The 23,780-nt window shown below is 44.1% G+C and overlaps 1 protein-coding gene across 18 annotated transcripts in view; it reads right to left on the reverse strand.

Annotated features, from left to right (window-relative positions):
- Nucleotides 1–594: 594 nt before the first annotated feature.
- The window catches only part of LOC145349906 (uncharacterized), a 119,018-nt gene continuing 95,832 nt past the window's right edge, over nucleotides 595–23,780 (reverse strand). For 13 of the 18 annotated variants that reach the window (XM_080198544.1, XM_080198561.1, XM_080198559.1 and 10 more), the window contains 9 exons: nucleotides 21,970–22,005; nucleotides 20,596–20,721; nucleotides 17,562–17,633; nucleotides 15,594–15,764; nucleotides 13,082–13,174; nucleotides 12,018–12,110; nucleotides 8,879–8,971; nucleotides 7,611–7,737; nucleotides 595–6,101 (listed from right to left, as the gene is read on the reverse strand). In XM_080198544.1, the coding sequence (XP_080054670.1) occupies nucleotides 1,867–6,101; nucleotides 7,611–7,737; nucleotides 8,879–8,971; nucleotides 12,018–12,110; nucleotides 13,082–13,174; nucleotides 15,594–15,764; nucleotides 17,562–17,633; nucleotides 20,596–20,721; nucleotides 21,970–22,005 (5,046 nt within the window). In that variant the 3' untranslated portion in view covers nucleotides 595–1,866. The remainder of the gene's footprint in view (nucleotides 6,102–7,610; nucleotides 7,738–8,878; nucleotides 8,972–12,017; nucleotides 12,111–13,081; nucleotides 13,175–15,593; nucleotides 15,765–17,561; nucleotides 17,634–20,595; nucleotides 20,722–21,969; nucleotides 22,006–23,780) is intronic. The other 5 variants (XM_080198550.1, XM_080198552.1, XM_080198553.1 and 2 more) reach the window with 5 other exon arrangements.

The raw sequence follows: 23,780 nt of genomic DNA on the forward strand, positions 1-23,780 counted from the left end.
CCTCTGGCTTCTGTCAAGAAGCCAATTTTGTATCCATTTGGCTACCTCATGCTGAATCACAGCTTTGATTTGAAGTTGCTGAGGCTTCCCGGCAAGCAGAAATCATCAAAAACCCCTTTCATTGTACTTGGAGTCTTTCATCTGACAGATGGTCAATCAGGATTAGGTTCTGCATTGTGGTCAGGATAAATTAAGTACTTGAGGTGCAGTTAACCATCAAGGGAATTCAAAATAAGCACAGGCAGTTGGAGGAAGATAGAAATCTATTGATCTGACAGCTGGATCTTTTACAAGGCAGTATATGTTGAACTTGTTACAGATCAAAAACCCCAAGTTCAGTGGCAACAATTTCTGCTTGCTGGATCGTCGCAGCAACTTCAAAGAAAAGGCTGTGTGCATACACTGGGGTTGAGTGCACAGCTGGGCAGATTTCAACCCTTCCCCCCACCCTTTCTCCCCCAGGTAAAACTGACATCTCCTCTCTGTTGCAGGACTTCAAAAGGTTCTGCTTTCACCTGAAGCTTCTGACAGGGAGAAAGAAAAATCTCTGCTTCGGAATGGAGTGCTGCAGTGGTTTAAAATCCTGTTAGGTGACTGAAGGGCACAGAGGTTAGTGACCTGGCAACTTCACAATTTGCACAGTTATCAGGTAGGAATGTTTCTGTGGGAGGGGCCCAAGTCTGAGCATGGAGCTCAGTTCGCCATTTAAAAATGGCAGCCTCGGAACAATGGATCTGGCCAGTGGGTTGTCCACTCTGAATCAACTAACATCCATAAGGTGGGAGAATGTGATCATGGCTGATCTTGACTTCAACTCCACTTCCTCGCCTGTTCACCATATCCCTTGATTCCCCAAGAGATCAAAAATTTGTCGATCCCAGCCTTAAAGGTATTCAGTGATGGAGGATCCACAACCCTCTGGGGAAGAAAATTCCAAAGATTCATAATTTTTTGAATGAAGAAATTTCTCCTCATCTCAGCTCTAACTGATCAGCCCCTTATCCTGAGACTGTACCCTCGTATTTTAAATTCCCTGACCAGGAACCCAGGCACAATGCCATTCTGTCTAACTGTGGGGCCACTGGACAGTGATCAGGAGCAGGATCCCCAGCTGTTCCCTACTCTCTCTAACCCTAGGGTCACTGGTCAGTAACCAGGAGCAGGATCCCTAGCTGATCCCTCCTCCCTTAAATATTGAGGTCACTGAACACTGATCAGGAACAGAGGCTCTGACTAACTTGCCCTGTCCAACCTACGGTGTTGGGGCCAGCTGCAGTACCCTTAACTACTGCTCTCCACATTAAGACAGTTATTGGATCCAGAGACCCTCCAATCTCTAGGACCACATTGGTCAATATTTTTACCCATTGAGAAATGAGGAAACATTCTGTAAACTCAGCTGCATGATTGGCTTCATGTGCAAAATATCTCTTTAAACAATATGTACTTGCTGCATCATGGAATGTGGTTCATTAAGTTTCAGGCACAGCAATGGTTAAGTGTCAGAACTGACAACCATGGCTTCAAGCTTCTATTTAATACTCAGTCAAACAATGTCCATGTAACATTAAGTTTATTAACTTAGAAAAAGCCACTAATGGCAGTCTATGAGGAATGTATAAGGTAGAGACCAACTGTGGGTAGATAATGTGCACTTCATGGAAAATTGTGAAAGAACAGGCAAAATTTGCAGGATGGGGGGAAGCAAATGAAAGTGGGAGTTGGTGAAGTAGGACCGAGCGTAGCTCAAAGTATAGTGCAAATCTTATTATAAATGACAAATATACAACTTCATATTAAAATAACATTTTTAGCATTTCTGACACAGTGCAGGACTACAGTTTGGTTTTGATAGTGAGAATGACCTCATGATAGAGAACAGTCATCTTTGTTTTTGCTTTTTCGCTTTCCATCTTTTCCTGCCTCAGCCATTGCTGCTCCTTGCACCATTTCTTTATCTGAATTGCATGTAATGCTTTCTCTTCGGTCTCCAGCCTTCAGTTGGCCCCCACTATGATTTGATTGCTGATCGCTGCTGTTAGTGCATTCATCTCCCTCCTCTACACATGTTCCCTCCTTCTTGCCCTGCTCTCCCCCCTGCCCCTCGCGCTCTCCCCCCTGATGTATTAGCACTCCAGCCCCACTGTTATCTGTGTTCAGTTTCACATGTTCTGTGGGTCCTGCACTCAGAATGGGCTGAGATTTGGCCTCACTTCCAGTACCCACCTCTCCCCTTTCCTCTTTGGCCTCAGGTTCCTCCTTTTTATCCTGACTTTCATCTCCTAATATCTCACTCATCTCATCATCCCACTCAAACCTACCTCCTTCCTCAGCATCCTCATCATCAAGCTCTTGTTCCTCCACATTTATCCGAGAGACTGGTGCATCATCTGCTCTTTCTTTCCTTGTCTCACAACTTTGTGCCTTGCGTGGCTCGTTGCTTGCCCCAGACGTATCTCCTTCCTCCTTTACAGGATCCCCTCTCTTTCCATTCTGCATTATCATTCCTTGCTCTACAACTTTTACCAAGACAGTGCCACTCTTTACAGGGTCTTGTTGCAAACCCTCCAGTGCTACTTCCTCAGACTCTTTGTTCAGTTCACATATCACGCTTTCATCAAGGTCACTCACAACCCCTGAAGACACCTGAGCATTTTCCCCAAACTCTTCACTGCTGCTACAAGTCTCTGGTACTTGCTGTATTTCTTCCCCATTCTTCATTGGCACACTCTCTTGCACTGTTGCCTCTTCAGTAATTCCAGTCTCCTCTTTTGTTGGTGTTCCTTGTTTACTGTCTGTTACTTTATGAGCATCCTCGGTATTATTCTCTGGTTTGTCCCCGTTAGTTTCTTCAGTGCTTTTGCTTTGTATTTGATTTCCTTTACCACTCTCTTGTACCACAACACTTACCTGACTACTTAAATCACACTCAGTTACTTCAGCCCCTCTCTTTCCCTCCATTTCTTCTTTCTCTGTCACTACTGTCTGGAGGTCAGGTAATACTGCTTCTTTTGAATTTTCAGCTGTACTGACCTCTTTCCCAATTTCTTGCACAATTCCATGCATATTAGTGCAAAGTAGTTTCTCACTTTCCTGTTCAAAGTTGGCCTCCTCCTGCTTGCTGTGGTCTTTGGTTTGCTCTCTAGGACCTCTCACCCCATCCATCTCCTGCTCTCTGTGACCTCTGACCTCATCCATCACCTCCTGTCTGGGAATATTGATGTCATCCATCTTGTGCTCACTGGGGCCTTTGTCCTCCTCCTCCTCGCTGGTGCCTCTGACTTCATCCATCTCCTCTTCGCTGTGGCCTCTGACTTCAGGACCTTTGACCTCACTCTCCGCTTCTGGGGGACTTTTGATCTCACCCTCCTCTTCTGGAACCACTATGACCTTATCCTTCTCTTCTGGAACCACCATGACCTCATCCTCCTCTTCTGGAACCACTATGACATTACCCTTCTCTTCTGGAACCACTATGACCTCACCCTTCTCTTCTGGAACCACTATGACCTCACCCTTCTCTTCTGGAACCACTATGACCTCACCCTTCTCTTCTGGAACCACTATGACCTCACCCTTCTCTTCTGGAACCACTATGACCTCACCCTTCTCTTCTGGAACCACTATGACCTCACCCTTCTCTTCTGGAACCAATATGACCTCATCCTTCTCTTCTGGAACCACTGTGAACTCACCCTTCTCTTCTGTGGGATCTTTGGCCTCACCCTCTTCTTCTGTGGGACCTTTGGCCTTACCTTCCTCTTCTGCAGGATCTTTGACCTCACCCTCCTCTTCTGGGGGATCTTTGACCTCACCCTCCTCTTCTGAGGGACTTTTGACCTCAACCTTCTCTTCTGCGGGACTTTTGATCTCACCTTCCTTTTCTGAGAGACTTTTGGCCTCACTCTCCTCTTCTGAGGAACCTTTGACCTCACCCTCCTCTTCTTGGGGACCTTTGGCCTCACCTTCCTCTTCTGGGGGTCCCTCAACTTCACCCTCTTCTGGGGAATCTTTTACCTCATGCTCCTGTTCTGGGTGACCCTCGACCTTGCCTTTCTCTTCTTTGGAAAATTTGACCTCCCCCTCCTTTTCTATGGAGCCTTTGATTTCACCCCCTTCCTCTTCAAATCCTTTGAATTCAGTTGCACTGAAGCCTTGGGCCCCAATCCCATCTCCTTTGCCCTTGAACTCACTGTTAACCTCCCCAGGAACTTGCACCACAGCTTTAACCGTTTCACAATTTTCAATCTCATTTTGACCATCATTAACTTCACCCTCTTTTTCTTCCTGACTCTTGATCTTATCACAGTTGGAATCTTTGGTCTCATCTTCATCATTTCTGGGATTTTTCACTTTGCTCTCTCCTTGCCCATGATCATTCTCTTTCTCATCCCCTTTATTGCCTTTGCCTTCATCAGTGTTGTGCTCTTCGGCCTGCCTTTCATCACCTTGGGCCCTGATGTCATCCATATCGTCATTCTTTCCATAGTTCCTGGCTGCACCGAGATCAGCGTTTTTAACTTTCTCCTCAACTTCTCTATGACTCCTGACCTCGTCCTCCCTATAATCCTTAATGTCACCTTCAATTTCTATGGCCCGATCCTCAACCTCAGCCATTTCCTTCTTTTCCTCTCCAATTGGTGTCATTTCTTGAAGATAGCCATACTCCAAGCTGCCATCTACCATTCCTTTCTGCATCACCTGACTGGCTTCATCACTTTGCTCTGCACCTGGATCTGTCTCAGCTTCATCTGGTGCTACTTTCTCCAGTTTTTCTCCATTCACTTCTTCAAACTGTAAACTATTTTCTGCCCTACCTGTCTCAGTCACCTCATCTCTCTGATCAGAATCTCCACTAGTTACAATAAGCTGCTTTATTTCATTTCCTACAATTGATGCATTCATCCCTCTTGGATGACAAGTAACCTCTTTGCCCACCTCCAGCTCCTGCAGGGCTGCCCCTGTTAGTGAATTAGTCCCTATCTCAGTCTCTTCTGCCATTTTCTCCACTTCTTCTCCTAGCTCTACTGAGACTGTGGATGCATTGTCCACTGGTTGCTCACTTTTGTCTTGATCATTTCTTTCTCCATTCTCAGCTTCATCCTGCACTGGACCATCAGAAGAATCCACGTCCTTTCCACCTGACCCAGACTGTCCATTCCAACCAGGTGTGACAAGCAACACTTGCCCTGCTTCTTGGCTCTCCCTGGCTATATCATTATGAAAATTCTCTAAGCAGATTTCAGCCTCCTGCACTGTAGAATGGAGCTCTATGTCTCCTATGGCCACCTGCTCAGGCCCTGTAATCAGCATCCCATCCAATTCCTTCCCTTCAACATGGACAGTTTCAGCAGGTTTCTCCCGCTGCAAGTTGTCCCCTTTCATCTGAACCAATCCTTCCCCCACCTGGGTGCCGTCCTCTTCCTTATCTCTTGTTTCCTCCAGTAGTTCATGCCCACGTGTGCGCTGTTGCAAAATTTCTATGGCATTTTCTAGCACTTGTTGCACTATTTTCTGAGTTTCCTCCACAATTGCTTGACTGTCAGCTCCTGACCCAACACTATCATCATGCACCACAGCCAAGTCATTCCCAACTTCTGAATGCTCTTCCTTCCTAATCCCTCCATGTGTATTCTGTTCCCCTACGTTACATAGCCTTCTCTCATCATCATGATCGAGATTCTGGTTTGTATCCTCTTGCAGCTGCTTCCTGTTTGCACCAAAGTCACTCTCACTCTCCTCTGTGCTGTCACAGATCTGCTTTACCTCTCCAGATTCCAGGGCATTGTTTATTCCCTCGAATACCTGTTTACTTCCAAGGTTTTGTTTGTCACATGCTCTTTGCTCTCCATCGTCAAGATTGGCTGTAGTATGTTCTACTTGGTCTGTGTCTCCATTATCTCTTACAGTCACTGCTGGTGTCTCACTCTCAGTCAGTGCCTCACACTCCTTAGTTATGTCCTTTTCTTGCACATTATCCATTAACATCTCCCGATTCCCAGTCTCCTCCATCTGTTCATCAATTCCAGTATTCTGCAAGACTCCTCTTTTCCCAACAGTCTCCAAAATCTCATTCCTCATTTGCAATTCGTGGCTTTCTCCTATAAGGACCATTGGAAGAGGTGAAGACATTGTGTCCCTGAATGAACCATCCACAATTACAAATTTCCTTTACAGATTTCCAATTTGGCATGAATTTATAACATTTAGGTTCTCCTAGTTGTCATTTTTAAAACATCTGGTATAAAAAGGCTGATCTACCATCCTTAAAGGAACATCAATAAGCACGCTGATCAGCTTCAAAAAACATTAAAACAAAATCAGAAAAATTAAATTGACCTTAAATCTGTTCAATTATTTCCTAATGAGAATGGAACAAAATCTGCCAAATTACCTTTATTCCAAAGAAAGTGAGGGGAGGAGGCAATAATTCACTTTAAAAAGACCACTTAGTGCTTGATCCACTTTAATATCTCTTTGCAAAAGAGAACATTGGGTTAATGCAGTAACACTCACACGCCAACAGAGGGTGACGTTGCTGCATGTACAATGATGGATTGATTCACATCTAGTAATGGCTATTCTGCCCTTCCCGCGCCGCCATCCTCGCTCGCCTGCTCCACTCCCACACCCTCATGTGGACATCAGTGAAAACTCACTTTAAAATGATTTTCCCCACGTGAACTGAGAGAGTGGGCTTTAAATCCTTCTTGCTTCATCTCTGCCACAAACTTGCTTCTTATTGTGGCATTTATAATTGTCCTCGTAATATTTGATGAGACAGAGTAGGGGGATCTTTATTCTGTATCTAACCCTGTGCTGTATCTGCTCTGGGAGTGTTTGATAGGACATGTTGAGGCAGGTAGTGATGCAATCAGGGCTCAAATTCTGAATGTTTCTTCATCATTGCTTCATTTCAAACTTGGGTAACCTATGAGCCAGCCACATAGGTAACCATTTGCTTTTAAAATCAGACTTGTGCCATCTAGTTTACGTTTTAGAAGTTTCTGGCCTTCCTCAAGTGTATGAGAGAGACAGGAATAGGAGGTTATAATAATGTATTTAAATAAGGAAAGATGGGAGAAGGTTCGAGTGCAGCACAGATACTGGCATGGACTGGTTGCGCTAGATGGTCTGTTTCTATGCTGTATATCGTCTGTAATCCTGTGTAAAATCCAGGTTGTCTGAAGCTAATCTGGGTGGGTGGGGGAATGGAAATCCCATCCCTAATGATGTTTACAGATACGGTTTTCAATACAATCTCTTTCCTTCTGTATCCACAACCAAAACTCCCATAAAAAAGATAAACTGTGGAGCAGACATGGTAAGGTGAGTGAGGTGCACCATTGAATCAGTTCAGCCATCACAGGTATTACTTTGTATCTGTCAGTTCCTTAACGTACAGGTTCTCCTGTGGATCTGCTGGATTCCACAAGTAAAGGTTAAGGTGCAAGTTTATTAGAACTCTGCAAATTGCCCTCTAGTGATTTAGTTTCAGACAAACATGCCTCATGATTCGCATCCAGCCCCTTCTGTTCTTCCCTTATTCCTCTGCCCAGAGACCATTTCAAGATCTAAGATTAGAGATGAACTGGGCATGCTCCACTTACCTAAGGGGCCATCACTGGAGCTCTGTAGCTGGGCTGCAGGCTGAAGGTCTGTCTCAGCAGCCTCTGTGTGTGCATTGCCTTCCTTCCTGATTGGTTCAGCGTCACCATTCGTCAACATCCCGTAGGCCTGCCATAGAGAATTAACCATGTTTTCAAGAGTAGAACAAGCCCCAAACCTCCCAGGCTCTGACACGTATGGAAAGGAGAGATCTTGAGCTTACCTGATCATCCACTGCCTACATCATGGGCTCTTCCAACTGGCTACCAAATGTGGAATAGGCCCCAGGCCCCTTCCCTGGTCTGTGCTGAGCCCAATCAGCTGAGATGGGGTAACTGGAGCAGTCAGAGCTTTGGCTGTGCTGGATTAGAGAGGAGCAGTTGAATATTTGCCAGGATTGACTATCCAGTGGACGTTGCCCGAGACGGATGTCAGATGAGAACAGGATTGGGCCCCATTGTGATCCCCCAACCCAGATATGGTGCAATAAGTTAGATATAGTTAACCACTGTTCAAGGCAAAGGTTTGTACCTAGACTATTAAAAATTTGTTCAAACAATCTGTGTGAAAAATGAAAGCTGTTTTAATTGGAGCAGCTTGAACACATAGTAAGGCAGGATATCTCTTGGGGAGGATGGAGTGGAACCCATGGGAGAAAGGATGCCTCCAGTGAAGAAGCAGCCCCCAGAGGTGGTGCTGATTCATAGAATTGCCTTTTGCATTGATCTACCTTACCTCAGAATTCATTATTTGAGATAGTTCGCAATGGTGAGCTTTACTGCTGATATTAATCTCCCTAAAACAAATGAAGATGGGGCATTTACTGAGACCCTTCCAATCCTGCCACTTCCCTGAAGTCATAACCTTGACTGTTTTAAGTATGTTTCCATGGGCAATGGTCTCTCTTCACTACCTTACCCCAGCAATCCACTTTTCATGTTTAGAATGCTGGTGGGCTGCTGGTGTGCAGGAAGCATCACTGTCAGGACTGCCTTTGTCTTCACCTCCTGGAATTGGAGAGCAATTAACAGTCAAAGTCTAGATTGATCTCCATCCCTGGCCCAATGGCACTGAGGGTAACAGTAACACTGGCTGCTAATTGGTCAACTGAGTAGATACGAGCAATGACAGTTACGCTCTTGTAAGTTGCACACTCTTTAATCAGCCCACCATCACCCAACTCCCAAATACTGGTCAACACACCAATATCCAACTCTTCAAGCCAAGAACCCTAGGCCTCAACCTCAGTTCCCCAGTGCTGCATCCATACCTTAAGTCTCTCCTTCAGCATAGCAACCTCATCCCTGAGCTCATCCCGTTCAATCCTGATGGCATCAGAGTATTCCTTCTGTCTTTCTAAAGCCTAAAGGGGAGGCCAATGAGAATGAGAGAGGGAGAAGAGAAAGGAGAGGAACAATTCGTATCAAAAAAGATAAGAGAGGAGCAGAACTTGTGGAAACAGAATACTAACAGGAGAAATACAGATAATATTCAAAAGTTCACTAAATAAAACTTTAAAATTTTCTGAAATAAAATCAGATAACAGATTAACCACAGGTTCGGTTGTGCATGGCAATCACAAACTCTTTTCACACCCTCTATAGGGTCAAATTCCCATTGTTACCCCTTCACCAACTCTCCATACCTCCAGATCACTGTAATATGTCCAATTCCTGCCTGAGGGTAGCATGCCTGACCTAGGAGGGAAGGGGCTGTTGAGGGGCAGTAAATCAGGAGAGGCTACATGTCTGATATTCAAGCAGAGTTAACATGGTATTATAAAAGGGAAATCATGTTTGACCAATTTATTAGTGTTCTTTGAGGATGCAATGAGTAGCTGGGTAAAGGGAACCTGTAAACTTGGTGTATTTGGATTTCTAAACGGTGTTTGATAAGGTACCACATAAAAGGTTACTGCATAAGATCAGAGCTCATGGTGTTGGGGTATTGTATTCGCACAGAGAGATGATTGATAGGAAACAGAGTCGGGATAAATAGGTTATTTTTAGGTTAGCAAACTGTAACTAAAGAAGCGCCACAGTGTTCAGTGATGGGGCCACAGCTATTTATAATCTCTGTTAATGACTTGGGCGAAGAGACAGAATGTATTGTAACCAGATTTGTTGACAGTATAAAGTTGAGTGAAAATCACATTGTGAGGAATACCCAAGGAATTTGCAAAGGCATATAGAGTGGTCAAAGATTTGACAGAAGGCAAGTAACATAAGAAAATGTGAGTTGTTCACTTTGGCAGGAAGAGTAGGAAAGCTGAATACTATTTAAATAAAGAGAGGCTACAGAGAGATCTGGGTATCCTTGTACATGAATCACAAAATGATAACATGCAGGTATAACAAATAATTAGAAGGCAAATGGAACAATGGTCCTTATTGCAAGATAATGGAATATAAATGAATTAGAGATTAGTGAGATTGCACCAAGGGTAATGTGTATAGTTCTGGTCACCTTATGTGAGGAGAGATATACTTGAATTGGAAGCAGTTCAGAGAAGGTTCATTGGGCTGATTCCTGGTACGAAAGAAGTGACCTCTGTGGAAAGGTTGAGCAGGTTGGGCCACACTCATTGGCATTTAAAGGAATGAGATGTGATCTTTTAAAGATTCTGAGGGGGTTTGACAGGCTGGATGCTGAGAGGATGTTTCTCCTTGTTCAGGAATTTAGAATGCAGTGGATATAATTTCAGAATAAGGGGAGTTTCATTTAAGACAAAGACAAGGAGAAATTTTCACTCAGAATGGTTAATCTCTACCCCAGAGAGCAATAAAAAATAGGTCACTGAATATATTCAAGACTGGGATTTTTGATCTATATTGGCAGGGAAGTGGAGTTAAGATGACCTCATTGAATTGTGAAGCAGACTCAATGGACTGAATGGTCTACAACTGGTCTTATTTTCCACGTTCTTATGTAGGGAGAAGCCATGTGGCTCAGGGGTAAAGATGTATGTCTGGCTGAAGGGTTACATGTGTGGCGAGAGGGGGGTCTGTCTTTAGGGTTAGAGCTACATGTTTGATAAGAGAGGTTACATAACAGGATAACAGGGTTATATGTCTGGAGGAATGGATTACAGGTGACATTTTCTCTTGAAGCCTTCTTTTAAAATTTGGGTTTAGTGTTTTCCTTCCTTCTGCCATTCCTTTCTATTGCAGAGTCCATTTTGCAGTCTGCATTATGATCAATCCAGTGCCTCCTGCACATGTGCAACTGCTCCCATGGGTTCCCCTGCACTATCTCCCTCCAAGTCAGAATCCAAGCCTCCTCCCACCGCTGCTCCATCATCCTCTCCCTCCCCTTCAAAGGCCTTGCTTGCCTTTAGTTACTGTAGCTCAGAGGCTCTTGGACCTCTAGAACAGTGGGCACTGGACTCTGCCAGCTCCTATCCTTCCACATTTCCTTCAGAATGGAGGCGATGGCAACAGGGGTCTGTCTTGCTGCCAGAAAACAGACGCCTCAATGGTTATGTTCCCTCCAAAGACAGCTCTTGACATCCATAAACACAGACACAGGCTGCCTCCTAATCAATACCAGGACACAGCTGGTTTCATCTCACCTCTTGGTGTGCTTAAATCCCACACCAAAGACTTCACCACACAGTCCAGACCAACACTGTTAGTGCAGTATTGAGGGACTACGGCATTATCAGAGAGGCTGTCTTTCAGGTAAGACATTAAACCGAGGTCTCATCTGTTCTGTCAGGTGGATGTAATTGATCCTGTGGTAGAAGTTTGATGAAGAACAGGGAAGTTATCTCTCAGTGACTTGGCCAATAATTATCTTTCAATCAGCATCACTTCAAACAGATTAGCTTTATTGCTGTTTGTGGGAGTTTGTTGAACAGAGATTGGTTGCTGCATTTCCTACATTACAACAGTGACTACATGTCAAAAATTACTTCATTGGGTTGCCTTTCTGGGGAGAAAGCGGGAAAGTGGAACTGAGCCACTTCAGGTCAGCCATGATCTTATTGAATGGCGGGGCAGGCTTGAAGGGCTAGATGGCCTACTCCATCTCCTATTTCTTATGTTCTTATGCCTGAGGTTGCTAAAGTCACCATATAAATGTATGTCTTTGTTGATGCTGCACTGTCAGGATGAAAACCCGCTCCTGTGGAATCCAATAGGACTTTGTCTCATTTGGGAAAAACCAGAAGAAATCCACTAATGTTTTCCAACTGGATTCAAACCAAATGTGGTCAAATGCAGGATGCGGGGAGGGAGGATGGGGAGATAGTCCAACCAGTCTTGTTATTTCTATTGATCACCAGAGGCTCTAGCTGACTTGGTAAACGTGGCCAATAGTGGCTGTGATGCCTGATCCAGAGTGTTAGTGGCTGAGTAAGCAGGGGGCTGGCTGCAATGGCACATCAAGAGCGCACAGGCTGCCCCTACCCCAATTTTCTTGTCTTTCCATTCCACTGTCTCCTGGAGGTCAGCGATCTCTTGGGCGGAGGAACGCTGCTTCTGGTTCAATTCTTTGATCTCCTGCCACCGATTCCGAGGCGAGGAAGGTAAAGAAGGGAAAAAGGAGAGGGACGAAAAGAGAGGGAGAAAGAGAAAGTAAAAGGAAACTAGAAAGAGCAAAGACAGGAAAGAGTAGCATAACAAATAGCAGACCAGAGAAGAATTTCTTCACGTTCATTTATATTCAAACATTAAAATCAGCCGAATCATGTCATTGTCTGATGTAACAGAACCTTCGAAATGTCACTTCAGTAAAAATGCAGCCAGGCACACAAGGGGCCACCTGGTTCCATTAAAGCTGTGTGCCCACTGACTTGCTCTCAGGCTGGATGACTTGTTGGGATCTCTGTATTCCTGGGAGACCTAGCCAGATAGTGGTCAGAACTCTAGTGCCTCCTGTTGGCCAGAACTGGACTGTGACACACTCCATGGGTAAATAGTTTGCTGTCGATTACACGGGAAGAATGGACTAGCCGGCAAAGAATGGACAGAACTGAACACAACCCTAATCAGCGCTTCAGCCAAGTATGAGTCATAGTAGTCAGTTAAGTAGCAGGGATAAAACCAAGACACTGGGATGGCAGGGGAAATGTCATGCTGAGGTGGCAACAATCAGGGTATTCAAATTCTGGCACTGAACCACTTTTAAATCCACCTAGAACACAGAGACTTTGTCAGGCCACGCACACACCAGAATCACGATGCAACCTGTTTTCATGGCTCAAATTGGTGCAAAGCTATTTGACCGAGTCTGTCCTTGCACAGTCTTCGTAACTCACCTTGAAGAAACCAAATAACAAACCTTCTAACTAATCATTAACAATTGGATTACATTGCTATACTGATTGACCCAAAAGGAATCTGAACTTCGGCTCATTTCCACATTCCGGGCTTCCCAGGAGATTAAGGCCCTGACTGCGTTAGCTATCAGAGCATCAAACGTCCATTGTCAAATGGTGGTAGCTTTGCTGCTGCTCATGCATTTAACTTACCATTAACATATCTTCTCTCTCTTTAAGAGTCTCCTTCATTGTCTCAAACTGATGCTGCAGTATAATGTAGGCGTGTTTCTGTCTGTCCAATTCCTAGCAAGAGAGCAAAATCAGAAATTTCAGCTCCAACACCCAGGGTAGCCAAAATCTGCACTATCTGCAGTGCCAGAGTTAATGGCAGACTCCATCCCAATCAATAAACCCCAATCAATAACCCACAGCAAAGCAGTCCAAATGATCTAACCCCATGAGATGGGACAGGGTCTGAATCTGTGACACCCCAAAGTGATGAGACAGGAGTCTGTGTATGTGATTCCTCAACAAACACAGTGATGGGTCTTAAATCTGTGTCTCTGTGATGGGGCAGGAGTCTGTATCCGTGACACCCCCAAAAGCACAAAACTACAGAATTATGAACAGAAGTAGACTATTTTGTCCCTTGAGCTTGCTCCCCCATTCAATAAGATCATGGATGATCCGATTGTGGCCTCACCTCCACTTTCCTGTCCATCCCCACAATCCTTGTTGATCAAAAATCTAGAAAATCAGCCTTGAATATATTCAATAACCCATGAATTTCACAGATTTAAGATGCTCAAAGAAAAACTAATTCTCCTCATCTCAGTCTTGAGATAGGAGACTCCTAATTTTCAAACTATATCCTTTACTTCTAGACTCCTCACCAGAGAGAAAAATCCTCTCAGAATCTACCTTATCAGATTCCCTTGGAATCTTAAATGTTTCAATAAAATCACCTTTCATTTTTCTAAACTCTAATGGGTATAGTCCCAACCTGTTCAACCTTTCCTCACAAAATAATCCCCTAATCTGAGGAATCAGTCAAGTGAACCATCTTGGAACTGCTTCTAATGCAATCATATCTGATCTCACTAAGACTTCCCTGTTATTATATTTCATTCCCCTTACAATAAATGCCAACATTTATTTGCTCTCCTAATCACTTGTACCTGCTGTGATGGTAGAAGTTGCTAAATATATATGTATGGGTTTTTATGTTTAAGGGGCATGTTTTAAAGTTCAGTTTTTTTCTACAGTCAGTATATCTGGTGGGAATGTGGCTCAGATGCTGGGAAAGTAGGATAATTATTCATTTTAGCTATGTAGTTTACTTAGGAGATAGCTAATAGATTTTTGTTTATAGATGAAGGTTTCCCCTGTGATTTCTGATTCAGTTGATAGGGTCATGTGATAATGTGGCAAAAAGGAGGAGCTAGGTACATTGTAGAGAAAAACAGCTTTCAGTTCCGGCTGGGGTTTGTTTTGAACACAGGTTTTCTACAAGCTACTCTCCACAAAATCGCTCTGAAAACTTCAAGGCTTTTTGCACTCAATATAGCAAGTGTATTTATGGTTGCTAACTGTATTTAAAGTGCTTTGTAAGTCTGTAAGAAAAATTTGCTAATTTAGAACTGAAACAGTGGTAAGTTAGAAATTAGTGTTGTTTCTTTTTTAAAAAAATATTGTTTGATGGGTACTAATTAAGTTGCTTCAGTTTGCTAGTTTATACTTAAACTGTGCTTTTAAATAAAGTTTGTTTTCCTATAAAAGATCCCTAATTTGTCAACAGAATTGTTTCTGGAGTGAAGCATCTTATTCTCAGATTTATGCCAAAATACAATAACTGTTGGAGTCTAGTCCGGCTTCCTAATGTAATTTGGAATTCTGGTCCAGGACCCTAACACTGCATACTAACTTTGTGAGATTCATATACCAGGACACCCAGATCCCATTGTACCACTGAATTCTGCAATCTCTCACTGTTTAAATAGCATACTGGTTTTCTATTCTCCCAGCCAAAGTGGACAAGTTCATATTTTCCTACAGTATAGTCCATCTACCAAATTTTTGCCCACTCTAAATCCCTTTGTAATTTCTTTATGTCCTTTCGACAACTTACTTTTCTACCTATCTTTGCGCCATCGACAAATTTAGCACCTGTACATTCAGTCTCTTCATCCAAGATATTGTAGATATTTGACACCTCAGCATTGATCCCTGTAGCACTCCACTAATTACAGTTTGCCAATCCAAAAATGACCCACTTATCCCTACCTTCTTCGTCCTGTTAGCTAACCAATCCTCTATCAAAAACAAATCTAATACGTTATAGTCTACACCATGAGCTCTTATTTTGTGTTCTACCCTTTGACGCAGCAACTTATCAAATTACCACGTGGAAATCCAAGTGTGCCACGTCTACAGATTCCGTTTTATCCACCTTGTTTGTAACTCCCTCAAAGAATGCGATAATCAAACATGATTTCCCTTTTACAAAACCATGTTGACTTTGCCCGATTGTGATTATGATTTTCGAAATGTTCTGCCACTACTTTCTTAAAATGGGGATAGAACATGGGGATTTATGCCCTTGATTTTCTCCACCACCCCTGCACAAATACAGAGTGAAAGAATATCATAATTATTGGATTGGACATCACTGTAATTTGCTGTTGTTTGTCCTGACACCTCAAAATCTCCCAACACCTCTCACCTTGGTCTTCTCCTCATGCATCCTGTGCGTCTCTGCTAACTGTTCCTCTAGCTCCAGCAAGCTTTCCCTCAGCGTGTCTACCTGGTACATGAGGTTGGTCTTCTCATTGTCCAGCTGTGCATTTGACACCATGGCTTTTTTATATTTCTCCTCCACTTCGGCCAATGAGTCCTGGGATAGTGAGAAAAATAACCATCATAGGAGCACAAAGCAGGTTCAAAACTGAACAGGATTGAGGTTGACAATGGGGAAGAGGCTGAATCCTGTTGTAGCCAGGATGAAGTCTACCCTTGTCTAAATTCACAAGCATTAGTCAGAGGAAACCTTCTAACTGCCATCTGGGATTTGAACCTGGATTCCACAAATGAGAGGACAGAGTTTGATCAGAGGCCCAAGTCTCAGTGTTGTTAAATGAGCTGCCTCACCTATAGAAGGGACATTTGTGGACCAACAACCACCCCTCCCACTGCCATATCCGTTAAACCACTACACTTCAACCACTACACCACGCCCCACCTCCATGAGTTGGTAATTTTAACAGCTTCGGATTCCTGATCTTCAGTTGGTAAATTTCTCCTGCCCCTTCTCTGATTGGCAGGGTCCACAAAACCACCAGATCCCTTGAATGGAAGATTCTAACATTTCCCCACCCACCTCCCCAGACCCCTTGATTGGCAGATTTCCCATCCCCATTCCTCAGTTGATTGATTCTACTCAAAGCCCCCATCCCTGCCTCGAAATCTTGAGTGGTGGATTATTCCACTTCTTAAGGTATGCAGGGCAAGTTGGGGCCAATGAGACTGATGCACAATCGGTGCTAGTAGAGACAGTTGCAGTCTATACCTCCTTCCCCAAGACTCTGCTTTGTATCAGCAGAGAGTTGAGAGTATTGTTCTAGCTCCCAATTAGTCGTGTGCACCGATGTCGCTCCTAGTGATGGACTTACACTGTGGGCTAATGAGTAAGCCACATTGGCTAAAAGGCCTGGGGTTCCAGTCTTAGCTCTGCAGTGTATTAAGCCAAGGACTTTGTTTGGGAAGAAGTGGACCCCAGCACCCTGGGTTAGGAAAGAGGGAATTACAACAGCAGTAGGAACATTGGAGGGGACAGGTTTAAAGCATATTTACGAAGCCTGCCATAGTTTAAACCATCTGGAACACTGATTGTCGAGGGTCACAGGACACTCAGTATACAAGATGGCTTTCAGTGGCTACTCAAACAGGTTGTGGACAGGCCAGTGTTGGACTGGGGTAAACACAATAAGAAGTCTCACAACACCACATTAAAGTAACAGGTTTATTTGGTAGCACAAGCCACTAGCTTTCAGAGCGCTGCCCCTTCATCAGATGAGTGGGAATTCTGTTCACAACCCTCTCTCCATTCACATTGTCTGAACCTTTAAAACTTGATTATCTGTAAAGACTTACATTCCAACCATTATTTTGTAAATTGAGTTTGTGTCTTTATATGCACTGTTTGTGAACAGAACGCCCACTCACCTGATGAAGGGGCAGCACTCCAAAAGCTAGTGGCTTGTGCTACCAAATAAACCTGTTGGACCTTAACCTGGTGTTGTGAGACTTCTTACTACTTAAACAGGTACCAGGAAAACAGGAATCATTGTGAGATAATCAGGCGGAGTGGAGAGAGTGAATGTGGGTGGAGAGAGAGATGTGAGGAAAGGATGGGCAAAATGGCAAGGTTGGGCAAGAATGGGAGCAAATACAAGAGGAGGAACTAGAAGAAGAGAGAAATGATAGGAATTGATAAAACATGCTTCCCAGCTGAAGGAGAACAAGCAAATAGGCCAGAATGAAAATCTTGAAAGCAGTCCATGCTGTTAGTGTTAGTGGAGACATATCAGAAAAGGAATCAGTTGAAATAGACCCCATGGTTAATATCATGTCTGCACACAGGCAGCCATGGACCTCTGCAGGAGGGGCTCACGCTCATTCCCAAACAGGGTACCTTCAATTCCTTCAGCCCTTCCATGTATTTTCCTTCTACATCCTGTATCTGGTCCTTTAGCTCAAAGATTTCCTGAGAGAGAATCAGACAGCAATGTGAAATGAAGGAGAGAGAGAAAGCAAGAGACATATAGAGAGAAAAAAAAAGAATGACATAAGCAAAGAGATAGACAGGAACGAGGTGGAGTGAAAGTGAGAGATAGAGAGGCTGTGGCAAGAAAGACAGATGGAAAGAGAAAGACAAGAAAACAGATATGGGCAAAAAGACATGAAGAAAAAGAGAGACACAGAGAATGAGAAAGACAACAGACAGACTGACAGTCAGACACAGTGAGATACAAAGAGAAAAAGATTTGCAAAAGAAAGACAAGGAGAGATGCAGGCATAAAGTCACAGAGTCAAAAATTAATAGAGAGCCAGAAAGTGACAGAGATGAAACAACAACTTAGAGAGACAGCAAGAGAGAGATAGGGAGAGAAAAAAATGACAGAGAATAACAAAGAATGACAGATGGGCAGAGGGAGAAAGAAGGGCTGCAACCTCCTCGAAATGGCAATCAGCATCAGATTGCCATTCCATACCCACTTATCTGTGCCTACTTGCTTCCCTGCCTGTCTCACCTGACCTTTGAGATCCAGGCAGTGCAGCTGTCTCCCAAACCCAGCACAAAATCTGAGTGTTGGCGTGAAGGAGGTCAACCCCCCCCTTTTGTACTGCACTAGCCAGAAATTGACTAGCCAGAAAGAGGTGTCTAACATAAATGGATAAGATCTGGGGGGGGTGAGTTGGGAAGGTTAGATATCAGAAGGGGGCATGGGGGGGTCAGAGTCCAGCTGGGTCAAGGGAGGGCGTCATATAGGGGAGTGGTGGCTGGTTGAGCCGTATCAAGGAGTTGGAGGCCAGGTCGGGGAGTGGTGGTCGGATGGGGGAGTGAGGTTGGGTCAGGGATGAGGGTCAAGATCATGGGGTTAGAGTCCCATGCTGGTGGGAAGGTCACAGGGTGAAGGGGAAAGTCCCTGGGGGGCTCATAAAATAGTTACCTATGAGTCAAAAGAGGTTATATTTTTCCTTTTTCAGAGTAAACATTAAAATAATCCTGGCAGAACCATCTGTAGTTAGAGATTAAATAGCTTATTTCGATGGTTCCCAGTGTGTTGCAATTGCCCATGGGAGATTAGGGCTTCAATTGCCATGCAGTTGTTTACCTGGGAAGTCCTGGTGCCCTCCCCTGGGCAACTGCAACACACTGGGAACCATCCAAAAAAGCAATTTAATCTTTAACTTCAGATGGTTCCGCCAGGATTACTTTAATGTTTCATGTTGATGCATTCCCCAATGTGCCTCTGGGTTATTATTCAAATCTGAAGCTGGGGAGCTAGAAAGTTATGGTCCAAAGACTGAGAGACAATAGAAACCAAGGGAGAAAAAGAAACTAATAGAGAAAAGAGCAATGAGTCAGAAAGCGAGAAGAAAAGTGAATAATGTGAAAAGTGAAATGGTGAACAAGGAGAAAGAAGATAAAAAGTCAGAAAGACGGAGAAACAGACAGATGTTAAAAAAACAAAGCGAGAAAAGTAGAAAGAGTAGAATGAGAGGCAGAGGCAGACCCACAAAGAGAGAGAGGAGGAAGGAGAGAAGAGAACAGTAGAAAGAAGCAGGGAAACAGTTACAGAGAGAGATAGAGGAAATGATAGAGGCAGAGATGAAGAAGAAACATAAAAACACGTTGTGAAAGAGATTTGGAAGACCGAAAGTGACGCAGAAAGAGAAAAAAGTAAATAGAATCAGGTAGATACAAATTGGATGAAAAATAAAATAATGAGAAAGAAAGACAGCGAGGCTTTATGGAGAGAAAGATAGAGTTCGGGTGAGGGGGGTGCTGGAATTTTCCACTCTATGCACAGAGTGCTGGCTGAGATGAGAAAAGCAGTGTGCAGCTCATAGGCTATACATAGTTGGGTTTTCTCTCCAGATAATCCAGCACTCTGTGGAGGACACACCTGGAAATGTACCCCACAGTATCACGGCAAGGCCCCAATCTGCACTAAACACCCCAACCTATGTGCACAAGGGCACCTCCTACCACCAACACAGACACAAAGACAACCCCCCCTCCCCTCCATAGGCATAAGGGAAACCTCCCCCACCACACACAAAAGTGCAACTCTCACCCCCACCCCATACTCCACACACATAAGGGCAGTACATCCTCACACATGCACAAGGGCAACCCAACCCCTGATGTGCACAAGGACAAACCCCCACATGCATAAGGGTAGTTCCCCCCCCCCCGAACATACATAAAACAGCTACCATCCTCACACACACAAGGGGAACTTCCCCCAACGTAGCCCCCGCAAGGGCCCACTGGCACTGCCCACAGGGACAGCCACAAAGGGGAAGTGCCAGGATACTACTCAGGCAATGCTCCCTACCCCAAGGGCTATATTTATCTGTATGCCCCTGACAGGTTCCCTCAACCACTTCACATTTTTTGAAAACAGTTGTAAACCTTGCCAAAATGATGTCACACTTGCGGGGGGGGGGGCGGTATTTCTATTGTGGGGGCAACATACAGTGGGGAAGTCTTTAACTATAATTTATTGAAATAACCTTTCATGGCAAATGCAGATGCAAAATCGCTGCAAAGGAGAGAAGGAGATAATCAGGCAGTGAATGTGTGAAAACTAGAGAGAAAGTGGGTCAAAAGACCAATCAACAGAGATGCAGGGAAAGACACAGGGATACACAAATTTAGAGACAGAAATAGAGACAGACTGAGGAAGACAACCAGAAACACATGTACCCAACCATGAGGAAATAAGAATAATTCAAGATAAATTCTATACACAAGCATATCACCTTGCCATGGGAGTGTGAAGAACCAATTATCCCAGCAGTCAACTGCCCAGTCTGAAAAATTTGGCACTTGCTAGTAAAGTTCCGACCTGTGCTCCTGGTGGGTGAGGCTTGCCCACTGGAATCACAAAGCTCTGAAATGCCCTTCCCTGACCCTGCACTCCCACTCTTTTTACCTTGATCTCCCGAATGGAGCCTTCAGTGTCCATTGAGGTGGTGGTTTCCCCACTGCCTCGCCTCGACGAAGTGCCCCCCAGGGAGGCAAGGGTAGCAGCAGAGAGGCTCGAGGTTGCTCGGGATCCCTGAAACAAAAATGTCGACTAAGTGTGTGCACACAAACAACAAATGCACTGCTGCCCAAAGCCTTTTCTTAGCTCGTTAACCTCATATGGCCCCTCTGTCATATTCTGTGGCTCAAGTAGTTCACTTTCAAAGGGAAAAATGGACAGCAAGCACAGATGCAACTGGAGTGACCTGACTAGAACCAATCTAGTGGGATAGCAAAGCAACATCAAATTGAATAGGGGTGATGTAAATTAGTGATGGAACTGGGAGATCTGAATGGTGTAATGGGGTAATGTGGAACCTGTGATCTGTGACCATGACTTACTTTCTATTTTGCATCATGAGCCCACAGAAGAGAGATTGTCTACAGGGTATCTGTCTGTACTAAATCTATGCTGCGGCTACACTGGGAATTCCCTAGTCACCACTTTCTGGTGCTTGTTTGGATATGCTGAGGGAGAATTGAGCATGGCCAGTGTACCTAACCTACATGTCTTTTGGATTGTGGGCGGAAACACATGCAGACACGGGGAAAATGTGTAAACTCCCCACAGAAAGTGACCCGAGCTGGGAATCAAACCCACTGTGAGGCAGCAGTGCTAACCACTGTGCTGCCAAAACAATGGGACGATTTGCAGGGTGCTTTATTCTGTATCTAATTCATCTTGTACCTCTTCTGGGAGTGTTTAATGGGACAGTATACAGAGAGTTTTCCTCTGTATCTAACTCTTGTTGCACCTACCCATGGAGTGTTTGATTGGAAAGGATACAGGGAGCTTTTTATACTGTGTCTGATACATATTGTAGCTTTTCTAAGAATGTTTAATGGGACAGAGTAGAGGGAGTTTTATTCTATATCTGCCCTGGGAATATTAAATGATACAGTGTAGAATGAGTTCTACACTGTGCTTAACCCATGTCACCAGTAGTCTGAAGTAGAAAATGCTCCTTCACTTTGCACTGAGTAGACAAAGAAGAAAATTAATAAACCACGTAGGCTGTGGCAAGCCACCCCCACCAGTAGGGCTCAGCTTTAAGAAGTGCCCCAGATTACAGAACCCCAAAAGAGCCCAGAACTATCAGTCATGGGGCTAATTGTCATTCAGCTGCCCATAGTGAGAGTGTCACTGAACACCTTCTGAATCCCAGCTCAACCACGTGGAAACTCCAGATAATAGGTGAATGGTTCCTGGAGCTCCAGTTGAACTGTGAAGTGTGCTAGATGGACAAGGGCAGTAATCTTTATTCAATTACTTGTTCCTCACCTTCTCTGTAAAATCCTTCTCCACCCTTTCTTCCACCTACAGGAGAGGGAGAGAAAAGGAGAGGGTTTAGTGTCAGAACCACCATGTCTCCCTCACACACCAAGCACGAGTGGACGTCTCCTGCCCAGCAACCCAAGTGTTATACATTCATGTACCTGTACCCACATGTACTGCATCCCACGGTTATACAGTGACAGACTGATACGGACCAGTACTGAACTCTAGTTTTATACAGTGACTCACCAATACTGTAGTCTAGTGTTATACAATGACAGAGCTGCCCTCAGCAGTCCTACATCAAACTGATGGTCCTGTATCATCAGTACTGTAGCCCAGTACCCATATCCAGTGAAGTTGGTGCCCATTGAAATATATCCAGTGAGGACTAGTGCTGATGTAACTATATCCAGTGAAGGTCAGTTGCCAGTGCAGGTTATCAGCTAGTTAAAATGAGTCATCCGTGTGAGTAACCAGTGTCAGTGTCAATGTCAATGAATACCCAGGAAACCATACTCAGCAATGTGATGCTGACAAGCACAGAACATTGCAAATATAACTCAATGGCTAATTAAGATATTATTCTGAAAATACAAAAAGCAAACCACACCTTATCCAAAATAATGTACTGTTAAGCAATAAAGTCATAATCCCAGATTGCCATCAGCTGCTGTCCCCTTTGGGGAAGAGCTGGTGGTGATTTAATCTGAGGGTCAACACACCTCAGGCAAGGGGCAGGTTGAGAAGACAAGGCCTTCGTGAATATGATTGTACAATACTGTTAAAACCTTAACCCAAATTACTCCCACCACCAGTGTCAGACTTGTATCCACCAGTACTGTAGCCCAGTGTTATGGTGACAGACCTATATCCACCAGTACTGTATCCCAATGTTGTACAGCGACAGACATTTACCCATGTACTCAGTGCTATACTCATGATATACAGCGGCAGACCTGTACCTCCCAATAATGTACCCCAATATTATACAGTGACAGACCTGTACCCACCAGTACTGTACCCCAATGTTATATAGTGATAGACCTATACCCACCAGTACTGTATCCCAGTGTTATAAAGTGATAGACCTGTACCCACCAGTACTGTATCCCAGTGTTATAAAGTGATAGACCTGTACCCACCAGTACTGTCCTGAGTTTTATACAATGACAGACCTGTATCCATCAGTACTGTATCCCAGTGTTATGCAGTGACAGAGCTGTACCCACCAGTACTCTACTCCAGTGTTATACAGAGACAGACCAGTACCCATCAGTACTGTACCTCACTGTTATACAGTAATAGACCTGTACTCACTGTGACATTTGGTGTATATTTAAGAATTTTTTAAAAAAATCATGCTCTCTGCAGCTCTGTATTGCCAGGCTTTTGATAGAAGTCCTTTTATTGCTCCTTCAGTGGTTTAAATGGGGTTTATTTTTATTCTGGGTTGTTTAATGAACCTGCATGATTTGGAGGAAGGTCATGGGTTCTCGATAGTTTTTTGCCTTCCAAGGGAATTCAAGGTTTAATTTTCTTTTTTGGCCGGCAGCAGTTTTTAGTTTAGAAAGGAGTGGACAGACTGAAAACAGTGTCTCTCTCTCGCTCTCCCTGGTTTTGGAAATTCTACTGGTGAGCTGAAAGCAAGGCTTCTTGTTTTCCTGGAGTAAAGAATTTGCTGTTGGTAGCTTGATCAGTCTCACTGGTGTTCTGGGAAGCTGTTCTAACTTCAAGCTGTTCTGAGCATACCCAGAGGGCTGTTAGCACTTACAAGGCTAAGAAGTCAGGATTTCAATTCTCCAACCAAAGGACTC

This window comes from Carcharhinus amblyrhynchos, chromosome 11, assembly GCF_965287045.1.
Source record: "Carcharhinus amblyrhynchos chromosome 11, sCarAmb.v2.hapA, whole genome shotgun sequence".
Classification (NCBI taxonomy): domain Eukaryota; kingdom Metazoa; phylum Chordata; class Chondrichthyes; order Carcharhiniformes; family Carcharhinidae; genus Carcharhinus; species Carcharhinus amblyrhynchos.